Source organism: Pecten maximus, unplaced genomic scaffold (assembly GCF_902652985.1).
Source record: "Pecten maximus unplaced genomic scaffold, xPecMax1.1, whole genome shotgun sequence".
NCBI lineage: Eukaryota > Metazoa > Mollusca > Bivalvia > Pectinida > Pectinidae > Pecten > Pecten maximus.
Genome location: NW_022982975.1, coordinates 1 through 12,925, shown reverse-complemented (window position 1 = coordinate 12,925; position 12,925 = coordinate 1). Strand labels below are relative to the sequence as shown.

The 12,925-nt window shown below is 37.2% G+C and overlaps 1 protein-coding gene across 1 annotated transcript; it reads left to right on the top strand.

Moving 5' to 3' along the window:
• Positions 1-3,477: 3,477 nt before the first annotated feature.
• On the top strand, positions 3,478-12,532 carry LOC117321216 (dimethylaniline monooxygenase [N-oxide-forming] 1-like; the record flags this gene model as incomplete). The annotated part of the gene is made up of 2 exons (XM_033875681.1): positions 3,478-3,688; positions 12,362-12,532. Coding segments are annotated over exons 1-2 (337 nt in total), but the record flags the coding sequence as incomplete, so codon positions are not given.
• Positions 12,533-12,925: the final 393 nt, after the last annotated feature.

Here is a 12,925-nt window from a genome sequence, read left to right as displayed (position 1 = left end):
CAACACTTGGTCTGGATCATATCAGGATCATTTCAGGCAAGTGTCAGCTCAATAGCACTGGTGGAACTTTAGAAGAAGTTTAAAATGTGTTTTTCAAGATGGCGGCTATGGCGGCCATCTTGGAATTCAGAACGACCCGAAAAATCACAAACCTTGGTCGGGATCATCTCAGGATCAATTCTGGCAATTTTCAGCCAAACAGCACTGGTGGAACTTGAGAAGAAGTTTGAAATGTGTTTTTCAAGATGGCGCCTATGGCGGCCATTTTGGATTTAGGACCGACCCGAAAAATAACAACACTTGGTCGCAATCATATCAGGATCATTTCAGGAAAGTTTCAGCCCAACAGCACTGGTGGAACTTGAGAAGAAGTTTAAAATGTGTTTTTCAAAATGGCGGCTATGCCGGCCATCTTGGATTTCAGACCGACCCGAAAAATAACAACACTTGGTCGCAATCATATCAGGATCATTTCTGGCAAGTTTCAGCTCAATAGCACTGGTGGAACTTTAGAAGAAGTTTAAAATGTGTTTTTCAAGATGGCGGCTATGGCGGCCATCTTGGAATTCGGAACGCCCCGAAAAATAACAACACTTGGTCGGGATCTTCTCAGGATCATTTCTGGCAAGTTTCAGCCCAACAGCACTGGTGGAACCTGAGAAGAAGTTTAAAATGTGTTTTTCAAGATGGCGGCTATGGCGGCCATCTTGGATTTCGGACCGACCCAAAAAATAACAACACTTGGTCGCAATCATATCAGGATCATTTCAGGAAAGTTTCAGCTCAATAGCACTGGTGGAACTTTAGAAGAAGTTTAAAATGTGTTTTTCAAGATGGCGGCTATGGCGGCCATCTTGGATTTCGGACCGACCCAAAAAATAACAACACTTGGTCGAGATCATCTCAGGATCATTTCAGGCAAGTTTCAGCTCAATCCCACTGATGGAACTTGAGAAGAAGTTTAAAATGTGTTTTTCAAGATGGCGGCTATGGCGGCCATCTTGGATTTCGGACCGACCCAAAAAATAACAACACTTGGTCGAGATCATCTCAGGATCATTTCAGGCAAGTTTCAGCTCAATAGCACTGGTGGAACTTGAGAAGAAGTTTAAAATGTGTTTTCAAAATGGCGGCTATGGCGGCCATCTTGGATTTTGGACCGACCCGAAAAATAACAACACTTGGTCAGGACCATCTCAGGATCATTTCAGGCAAGTTTCAGCTTAATCCCACTGGTGGAACTTGAGAAGAAGATTGAAATGTGAAAAGTTTACGCACGGCGCACGGCGGACGGCGCACGACGACGGACGAAGCATGATGACTATAGGTCATCCTGACCCTTCGGGTCAGATGACCTAAAAAAGTGAGTAAGAGACAACTATGACATCTAAAAATATGCTGGTCTGGTTATGACAAGTTGAGACACTGTGGGCGATGGGCCTACTATGGTATAAGATAAGAATATTTATAATTATCTTAAAGTTCTTTTGGTAGCTGATAACCTTATTCATATAACAATATATAAAACATATGTAAAGGCTAAAAGAGGAGATGAGGGTTTATAAATGTTCATAGAAGTTAAAAAGGATCAGGAATCGGCCGCCGCCACTGCACATGCCCGAATTATTGTTCGCCGAGGAATATTTATTTTCGTTAGACGGGGAGTTTTATAAAATATTTTTAAAATTTTATTTTTTAAAAACTCTTTGGATTCGACACCAGAGTCGTAATTACGTCAAAGTTTATAACTTAAGCGGTGAGGGAAAATTACCAAATTTCAGAAATTTTCATTTTTTTCACAATTTCATTGTTTCCGAAACCAAGTGGAGCTTTAAATACTCTGTAAATGTAAGCATATAACGATTTCATGAAAACTAAAAAAAAAAAAAAATAGAATAAATGCTATTTATTTTGTAGCACAAGTCAAACTAGCATCCCATGTCTTTTCTCTATATTGAACTGGAGTATCGAATTATAAGAACAGAAGTAATCACATTAAATAACCATGTCGCTCCTAATTTTATAGTTGTTTTGCCTGTCGCTGTAGACATGAGGTAATTCAGTTAATGCATCATTTCTGATATTGGCAAGTACGTCTTTGTAAATATATCAAACGATAAAGTTACATTCCTGTTCATAAAATATCACTTTAAGAATTTGATGATAATCCAATCAGAGATAGTATATAGGTCTCTGATCCAATGGTAGGAATATGACTGGTTTATTTTTCTTTAGTAAAAAGATAAACACATATAACTTATTCATTGTACAATTTTGGACCGAGGCACATTTTACCTAGTAGAAAATATACCCGGGTCGTTTTTAAACAATTAATAGTTTGGTCCTGTATTATGTACTTTGTCAGGGATGCAAATTGATAAGCTATAGATACGACTGTATATATTATAAATTACAAAGGACCACATCACATACATAAAACGTCCGGCCGTATGACCTTCGTATGTCAAAGATACTGTGGGGTAAAATTGTCAATAAACCGAGGTCAAATAATAGTCAGAGGGTCATAAAAGGACAGGAGAGACTCAATAGACATACACCTACGCGGACACTGACGCGACAGGGGCCGTCTCAAGATGTTTTGTTATGCGGCTATACATGTGAATCATGTACGATCCCGGGTTCAAGTTACGTGTTAACACACAGGGGATTGACAAACTTCGAGCACATGGCCCATAAATACTGTCCAAAATACAAAATAATTATATATACAGAATTATATCTTATGTCAGAATTAACGTCTAATGCATACGTTTGTGTAATATTGATGACCATGGGATCAAATCCGTGTCAAGTCACTGTGCTAAAATAACGTTATTTTCTTCTTAAATTGTTTAAACATGGGAAAATCAATAAAAAGGAGCAAAATTTTAATGACATCATCACTCTCTGTCTGTCTGTCTGTCTGTCTGTCTGTCTGTCTGTCTTTCTCTCTCTCTCTCTCTCTCTCTCTCTCTCTCTCTCTCTCTCTTTAATTTCATTATGTATTTCAAATCACCAAACGCTGTCAATCATTTCGGCATCTTTTTGGCAATGTATTTATTATAATTTTGTTGTTTTTTTACGTCAAAGACATCAATGAATCATTTTTCTTATTTTTCATTTTTTTTTTTTGTTCTCTGCTTTCTTCGCTATGCGTGTCTCCTGATAATCCCATGTCCCATTTTCACCTTCCCGGGTAATCCGAAGGGTTCTGATGTTAATATCGCCTTTCAAACTGCCGCCGCTTAATTATCTGGCGGCCGCCACATATTTATCTGGCGGCCAATTATGTCAGAATGTGTGATTGAGATTGTACATGATGAGGAAATTGAAATTTTAATGACGTTTTTATCAAGATGTTCATACGAGAAACTAAGTCGTTATTACGACATAATATATTTTCTCGCTGTGACCCTTACTGGCTTCAGTAGGTTTCCGTGAACAACAGATAACCGAGAAAACTAGAATTTTTAGTTGGTTCAGTAGCAGGCGTATCGCTGTGTGTGTAGTTTAGAATACATCATGGCTGGAAATCAGCGAGTGTGCGTTATTGGCGCAGGACCTGGTGGGATGTCCTTTTTATACCAAAACAATAAGTTAAAAGCAGCCGGGAAAGGGTGTGTAGATGTCGTCTGCTACGAGAAACAGTCCAACTGGGGAGGTCTGTGGAACTTTACCTGGAGAACAGGTGAGTCGTAATCGTACCTATGAGCAAGAAGGCGGCAGTGGATTATTAATTATCCTACAATATAGCCTTCTAATATTTGAATATCTGAGCAGAAACATATATAGCATATACATGTTGCTGATCTGAGGTTCCAATAATAGCATCAATATCAAAAATCTTTTATAAACGTTAAATTCGCGACATGGAGCTACATAAACGTTAAATTCGCGACATGGAGCTACATAAACGTTAAATTCGCGACATAGAGCTACATAAACGTTAAATTCGCGACATGGAGCTACATAAACGTTAAATTCGCGACATGGAGATACATACACGTTAAATTCGTGACATGGAGATACATAAACGTTAAATTTGCGACATGGAGCTACATAAACGTTAAATTTGCGACATGGAGCTACATAAACGTTAAATTTGCGACATGGAGATACATAAACGTTAAATTTGCGACATGGAGATACATACACGTTAAATTCGCGACATGGAGATACATTCACGTTAAATTTGCGACATGGAGCTACATACACGTTAAATTTGCGACATGGAGATACACACACGTGAAATTTGCGACATGGAGATACATACACGTTAAATTCGCGACATGGAGATACATTCACGTTAAATTTGCGACATGGAGCTACATACACGTTAAATTCGCGACATGGAGCTACATAAACGTGAAAAACGACCTATTTTCTGCCAGTGTTCATTTTCTCCACTAGATACAATCGGATTTTATTCGTGCATGGCTCGTTTCGAAGATGAAACATTTATCTATCCGTCAATACCAAATACATACGGTTGAAAGACCACAATTGTGTATTAGGATGACTAGAATGTCAAAAATGCTAGGTAGACATTAACTGGTCCGTACGATTATCTGTCACCGTTCTAATGGGTACAATTTAATTCGCATGACTAGTAGTAAAACTGGTTTCACAGTTCCGTCACAAATGTAACAGTGTAATCTTGACAATTTATTGGTTTTGATCATGTTTGATATATTTTACCCCAGACAGAGACGTGTATATTACTTTTGATACGCGCCGCTCGCTGTTTTCGTCAACGTTTTCGCGGTGCGCACGGACTTGTGTACGACTGTGCTGTTTACCTGTGTACGTTACCTGTCTTACATGTATGTTGTGAATGATTCTGAATCATTTCTGAACATGTTGAAACCTCCTAATTGAAATGTATAATTTATATCACTATCACAAAGCCAGAATTCAGCCATGCCAACAACATCAGCTGTATGAACATTTTGATCCGATTGTATGTCAGATAAGTGTTTGTGCAAAGACCTGGCATTGTTAAAAAGAAAGTGACATGCCATATGAACAGCATACAATGGACTAAAACATAGCTTTAATTTATTGTTTCCTTATCTTTGCATCTCAATATCAACATCTTTATACAGGGCAACCACCAAGGCAAGCTTGTAAGACTTTTACAAGCAAAATAAATAAGAACAAAGACAATTAATGTTGAATTGAAAATGGCCGTTTATTATATTAAACGACGGATGTTAAAGAATATAACATCATAGATAACAATTCTTTCCTTAAAAGTCTTAGATGGGGATCAAAACCCGCCACATCAAGTACAAGTATACTTAAAAATTAAGTTCTCATACAGATATATAAGAGTTAAAAAGTCTTAGATGGGGTCGAAACCCGCCACATCAAGTACATGTATACATACAAATTTAAAGTTCTCATACATATGTATAAGAGTTTCTACATAGACTATCCCTGCAGAATTTACAAAATACAATCATACGGCACAGACCAACATAGGTTTAAAATGACAATTGATGTTCGTTAAGTACCTATGAAAATCATAATATGGTATTGATAACTTCGGAAAGGAGGCAGTAAGGGGAAGGTGGTGGGCAAAATAGAACTTAGTCAAAGTAGGTAAAATACTTGGTGCAAAAGTACAATAAAATAGGTTGGCCTTGACCGTACGCACCTTGTTCCGCCATGTTTTCTTCAGCTTCTGTGTGTAAACAACTACGTCATCGATTTATATATATAGCAGTCTAAAAAAAACGACAAATTAATGCACGACACTGATGAAGCTTGACCTCTTCACACATCCCTCAAAAATGCCTCCTTCCATATTAATATGATAATCTTTATTTATAATACTATTAGTTTGCCTGCATAAATTACATTAAAACAAGTTTTAATTAGTATTTGTCTTTTTGACAAAGAAGAGACTTTCTTCATTGAAATCAATTATATTCAGGTTCTTTAGTGATCTATAACTCTAGAAAGTGCTACATAGTGGATATGCGGTATTTTGCGTTTCCTTGTTTGTGACAAACCGACAACTTGGTCCAGTGTTGCACCCTGTGCCTTGCGAACAGTTTTTGCAGCAGAGGGTTGAAGAGGAAATTGTATTCGTTTAAATGTCTTTCTATTATATAAAAAAGTACGTTTTGTTTCAAAGATAGGTGTCCAGGAAGAATTTATATTTTTGCTCAACAGATGCGGGTACTGATGTCTTCTCATTACTCCTATCTTTTCATCACCAAATAAAACCCATACAATCGCTGGTCTTAGTGTTGAATGTTTATATTCAATATGTTTTACCACACAAGTACTGCCATTTGTCAACCCATCAGTAACATCAATGTTTACAGAAATATCACATGTCATATCTACAGCAATGGTTAAATTGGTTCTCAGTTGTCCAGTATTGCCTTGTTTATCTGGAATATTATCAATAAGACTTGACTTCAAAGGACAGTTTTGTTTGAGACAGATCATCATTGTCAACTTTGACATTTACTTTGCCTGTGGCAAGGGTTTGCATGGAATTGTTGTTGAAATCGTCAACAAATCTACTAGTTGTCTTCATCTGTTAACTGATTGTGCCGCAGTCTATTAAGGAGTTCAGCGAACATGATTTCAGTAAGTTCAAACAGTGTTCTCTCTATAGGTTTTTGGACAGACCTTGGCTTGGACGTGAAAGATCTTTGAAAATCCACGAATCACCAACAGGGGAAAGCTGATATAAATCACCGAGAGCAATTATACTGACACCACCAAAATCTTGTTTTGTACCAGTCAACTGCTGAACCCTTTCATTGATAAATACTAGGAGTCTGTTTCCAAACGTTGATATCTCATCCATGATAATGACAGATATTTTTCTGTACTTTGTTCGGTAGGTGTTTAGCTCATCAGCGTACATGTTTTAATGTGTCTGGTACATTGTTTGTGAAAAGCTGATGCTATTGTCATTCAATTGATGTTATAAGCTGCTTTTCCTGTATATGCACACAATAAAATTATGATATCATCAGGGTTGTCTCCTTCTTCAGAACAAATAGTTCTATGTAGAGTCTGATAAATGGTTTCAATAACAACCGATTTTCATGTGCCTGCACCTGCAGTTAAAATGCATACAATGGTTCATCTTTGTGTTTGATCCAGTGACTAACATGGTTGTGAAATTCTCTTTGTTTACAATTTAAAGACTGTAAAAGTTACCTGACTAGTTTGTACTTCTGAAGTTTTTGAAGGTTATCCAATATCTGGACCAATATCATAGTCTTTATGGTAATTAGTGTCAGAGTCAAAATGTACAAACTGTTCTAAAAGGCTTTGGATCAACAAATGCATCCTCTGCTTCTGTTTGTTCAGTGTTTGGGGCTACTTCATCAATATCCTCATTTTCACATTCAGCTTGAAGCCTAGCTTGTTCTAGTTCGTCAACAAAATGCTCATATTTCTTTTGTACAGCATGGATAATGTTTGCTTTACTTATGTAATGCTGCTCAAATGTGTCATATCCATTAATAATGTCCGTGCTTTCATTTCGCCGTGGAAGAAAAAGTAGAATTCTTTCCCCGTGGTACTCTTCCGAGTTGGTCTTTTTTCGGATAATCCTTTTGTTCTTTCGTTTTTGAATCTTTATTCCGTTCTTTAGATTAACAGCAACATCTTCATGTGAAACTTTCTCGCCCTCATGTATATTATCATCGTTTTGTTCTTCACGTTATAAATTTCCCTGTCCTTTTGGAAATTTTACTTCTAATTCAGAAACCACATCGGCTAAACACCAGTTCTTAAGGTTGTTTTTTTTATTACTATAGTGTGTATACCCCCCCCCCCCCCCCCCCCCCCCCCACCCCCAACCCACATACCGGCCAATTAACCAAAGTGACAATAAATAATGTACAAGATCGACAAGCTAATACACAAACTGACCAAGTATCTCGAGCTGAAATAGATAACGTTATACAAAATAAGTGCAATATTTTTGCAATATTAATGTATTTGGTAAGAAATGCATGTATAAACCACGGTACACTAATAAATGTGACCAGCTGAGGAAAGAATTCCATCGAAAAAGGAATATAGCAGGCTTAAAAATGAAGCAAATAGGGAAAAATAAAATTTAAAAGTTAATGATATAAGAAATAAATATATGAATATTTTAAAAGATACCTTAACACAATGGAACATAAAATTGGAAAAGTTTTATAAAATGATCCAAAATATCTGTGGACTATCTTAAACAAACTATCAGGTAGGGATAAAGAAAACAAAGCTGACTTTAATCAACAAGAATTGTTTGATTACTATAGGAATCTAAATAGTAATGATTTGGAGGAAGAAGAATTTGTAATGAATGATGACAATGACGATATAAGATATGAAATTTTAAACGAAAATATTACCAGTGATGAAATAGAAGAAGCTGTATATAAACTAAATAATAATAAGGCTTGTGGTTTAGATGGAATCGTTAATGAACATATTAAACACACTCTACAAACATTTCTGCTCATATATTCAAAAATAGTTTACATGTATTATTCACAAGCAGATGAAATTAATCCTATATCTAAAGCACAATCTGGTTTTAGAAAGGGAAACTCAACCGCTGAAAAACATTTCCTATTACATTTTGTACATGTTCTGATATCTTTATTTCTCGAAAAATAAAATGCTATACTGTTCATTTATTGATTTAAAAAAAGCTTTTTTTGACTTAGGTAATTATGTGTCTTTTCTGCGTTATAACGCAAATAAACGGCTGAATGTCCGTAATAACGCGTTTTTTCGCTTTATAATGTGTATCAATTAACTATATTTTTAGCCCACCATCATCACATGGTGGGCTATTCAAATCGCCCTGCGTCCGTGGTCCGTGGTCCGTCCGTCCGTCCGTCCGTAAACAATTCTTGTTATCGCTAATCCTCAGAAAGTACTGAAGGGATCTTTCTCAAATTTCATATGAGGGTTCCCCTTGGTGCTTAGTTATGCATATTGCATTTTGAGACCAATCGAAAAACAACATGGCCGACAGGCAGCCATCTTGGATTTTGACAATTGAAGTTTGTTATTGCTATTTCTGAGAAAGTACTGAAGGGATCTTTCTCAAATTTCATATGTAGGCTCCCCTTGGTGCCTAGTTATGCATATTGCATTTTGAGACCAATCGGAAAACAACATGGCCGACAGGCAGCCATCTTGGATTTTGACAATTGAAGTTTGTTATCGCTATTTCTGAGAAAGTACTGAAGGGATCTTTCTCAAATTTCATATGTAGGCTCCCCTTGGTGCCTAGTTATGCATATTGCATTTTGAGACCAATCGGAAAACAACATGGCCGACAGGCAGCCATCTTGGATTTTGACAATTGAAGTTTGTTATCGCTATTTCTGAGAAAGTACTGAAGGGATCGCTATTTCTGAGAAAGTACTGAAGGGATCTTTCTCAAATTTCATATATAGGCTCCCCTTGGTGCCTAGTTATACATATTGCATTTTGAGACCAATCGGAAAACAACATGGCCGACAGGCAGCCATCTTGAATTTTGATAATTGAAGTTTGTTATCGCTATTTCTGAGAAAGTACTGAAGGGATCTTTCTCAAATTTCATATGTAGGTTCCCCTTGGTGCTTAGTTATGCATATTGCATTTTGAGACCAATCGGAAAACAACATGGCCGACAGGCAGCCATCTTGGATTTTGACAATTGAAGTTTGTTATCGCTATTTCTGAGAAAGTACTGAAGGGATCTTTCTCAAATTTCATATGTAGATTCCCCTTGGTGCCTAGTTATGCATATTGCATTTTGAGACCAATCGGAAAATAACATGGCCGACAGGCAGCCATCTTGGATTTTGACAATTGAAGTTTGTTATCGCTATTTCTGAGAAAGTACTGAAGGGATCTTTCACAAATTTCATATGTAGATTCCCCTTTATGCCTAGTTATGCATATTGCATTTTGAGACCAATCGGAAAATCGCTATTTCTGAGAAAGTACTGAAGGGATCTTTCTGAAATTTCATATATAGGTTTCCCTTGGTGCCTAGTTATGCATATTACATTTTGTGACCTATCGGAAAACAATATGGCCGACAGGCAGCCATCTTAGATTTTGACAATTGAAGTTTGTTATCTCTATTTCTCAGAAAGTACTAAAGGGATCTTTCTCAAATTTCATATTTAGGTTCCCCTCGGTGCCTAGTTATGCATATTGCATTTTGAGACTAATCGTAAAACAACATGGCCGACAGGCAGCCATCTTAGATTTTGACAATTGAAACTTGTTATCGCTATTTCTAAGAAAGTGCTGAAGGGATCTTTCTCAAATTTCATATGTAGGTTTCCCTTGGTGCCTTGTTATGCATATTGCATTTTGAGACCAATCGGAAAACAACATGGCCGACAGGCAGCCATCTTTGATTTTGACAATTGAAGTTTGTTATCGCAATTTATCAGAAATTGCTGAAGGGATCTTTCTGAAATTTTATTTGTAGGTTGCCCTCTGTGCCTAGTTATGCATATTGGATTTTGAGACCTATCAGAAAACAACCTGCCCGACAGGCAGCCATCTTCTCACAGAAGGTACTGAAGGGATCTTTCTCAAATTTCATATGTAGGTTCCCCTTGGTCCCTTGTGTTGCATTTTGGGACCAATCCGAAAACAACAGACAGCCATTATCGCTAAATCTTAAATTTTATATATAGGTTCCCCTTGTTTGAAAAGTACTAGAGGGCTGTTTCTGAATTTACACAGATTAATAAGACTTAGAGGAAGGGAAAAGTAGAGAAAAGATCAATCTGACATGGAACCTATAAAGATCATTCAATGGTGGGCGCCAAGATCCCTCTGGGATCTCTTGTTTCTTATTGACACTATTAGTTCTTCGTATGGTCGATGTTGAGACGTGGGACTTACATTTTTTGTGTGTAAGTAAAGAGGTAAAACAAAAGTTCCCTTACCATACCACGGCCCAGATTTATAAGTTTAAGAAGTTCCTTAAGTTGATATATCCCATTGGAAATTTATTGCAGTAAGTATTTTCTTTTCTTTCCTGGTTTGGTTTGGTTTGGTTTATTTTGTTTAAGGTCCTATTAACAGCTAAGGTCATTTAAGGACGGCCTCCCGTGCGTGCGACATGCATGCGTGTGCCGTGTGCGTATGTGTGTTTTGGGAGGCTGCGGTATGTTCGTGTTAAGTCTCCTTGTGATAGGCCGGAACTTTTGCCGATTTATAGTGCTACCTCACTGAAGCATACTACCGAAGACACCCAGTTCTTTCCTGAAAAACTCTTTTTAAAAAACGTTGGTGAAACTGAGGACAGGGTGTTGGAATACACGGATAACATTTACACAGACACTGATATAGCATAATACTAAACTCTATAGTCCCGAACTTTGATCCATCGGTGTTGCTACAAAGATATATGTATCAAGTAGTGGCTGTAAATTCATCACAAACAAAGAAGCTGCCATGCTTCTGTCCTTGGTCAAGCTAAAGACAGATACATCATGGAAGCAGTGAAAAAAGGGGAAATGGAAGCAGTTCGCAGCATTACCATGTATAATTCAAGTTTATATATATAAAACATTCTGTGATACAAGGATTAGACAGAACAGTTGTACCAATGTTTCTTGATATTGACACATCTCAAGAGAAAACCTTCTACACACAATAATGTTTTCAGTAGGATTTTCTGGCTAGAAAGTCACCGCCGTCCTTGGTGCACATACATGTACAAGACTACCATTTAGAGTCTATGTTGACCGGAGAAGGATGACAACATTGTTTCCTAATGAGACACATTAGATTTTCTGGAAAAGCCTACCAAATATTTTTCGGCCATTCTGGAGAAGCGTACCATATATTTTTCGGCCATTCTGGAAAAGCGTACCATATATTTTTCGGTCATTGATAATTCCTTTGGGCTAAATACATAATTAACATCGTTCCGCAGTAGGTTGTACACTAACCAGATATGTTTTTGTTCATAATTTTCGCACCAGATGGTCGGTGCTATTTTTAACCCAGATATCATCGTGTTTTATTCAGCAAAATTTGCTTGGCATATACAATTTCTAACACGTTACAAACACCATGTTTACTATTGATATAATTCTAATTTATTTGAAGGGGAAAAAAAGGTTTTTTTTCTCAAATGTAACCACATTTTTTGGTCTGGGCAGATGGTTAGAAGCAATGTGTACACATTAGTGTTTTAAGTATGTGATTATCTTTCATAACTGAGGGTTTTGTCCTGTTTACTGTTTCATTTGAAACAACTTAACTGTGCATGTGTCGAACGACCCATTATTAATTTTGTAAAAAACGAGTTGACTAAACATTATATGTTTATCTGGGTGATTTTCTTGATCGTTGGCAGGTGTGGATGAATATGGTGAATTTTGCCACGGAGGCCAGTACCGTGACCTCTGGTCCAATGGTCCCAAAGAGTGCCTGGAGTACCCGGATTATACCTTTGAGGATCATTTTGGGAAGGTCATCCCCTCTTTCCCTCCACGGACTGTTTTATTCGACTACTTACAAGGTACTTGTAATAGAATTATATTTATATTCTGTGCTGTGTTTGCCTATATATCGTTAGTAAACCAAACTGTATTCATGAGAATGTATACTGCACTTTACAGTGGTTCTGTCTGTAGGAATACAGCTCCATGTGGTGTAGGTTGAAAACAGGCCTAATGGCTGTCATTGAGTTTTTCGCATAAGTGAGTCACATAAGTTATGACACTGAAATGTCACTTCACAATAAGAGATGCATGAGGGATCTTGGTGCCCACCCTTGAATGATCTATATCAGTCAAATGAAAGACCAATATGTCCTCTTTTTTTCTTTCTTACACTCCTCTTTCTAAACATTTGATAATCCAAGATGGCCGCCTGTCAGCCATGTTTGTTTCCGATTGGTCCCAGAATGCAATAGGCC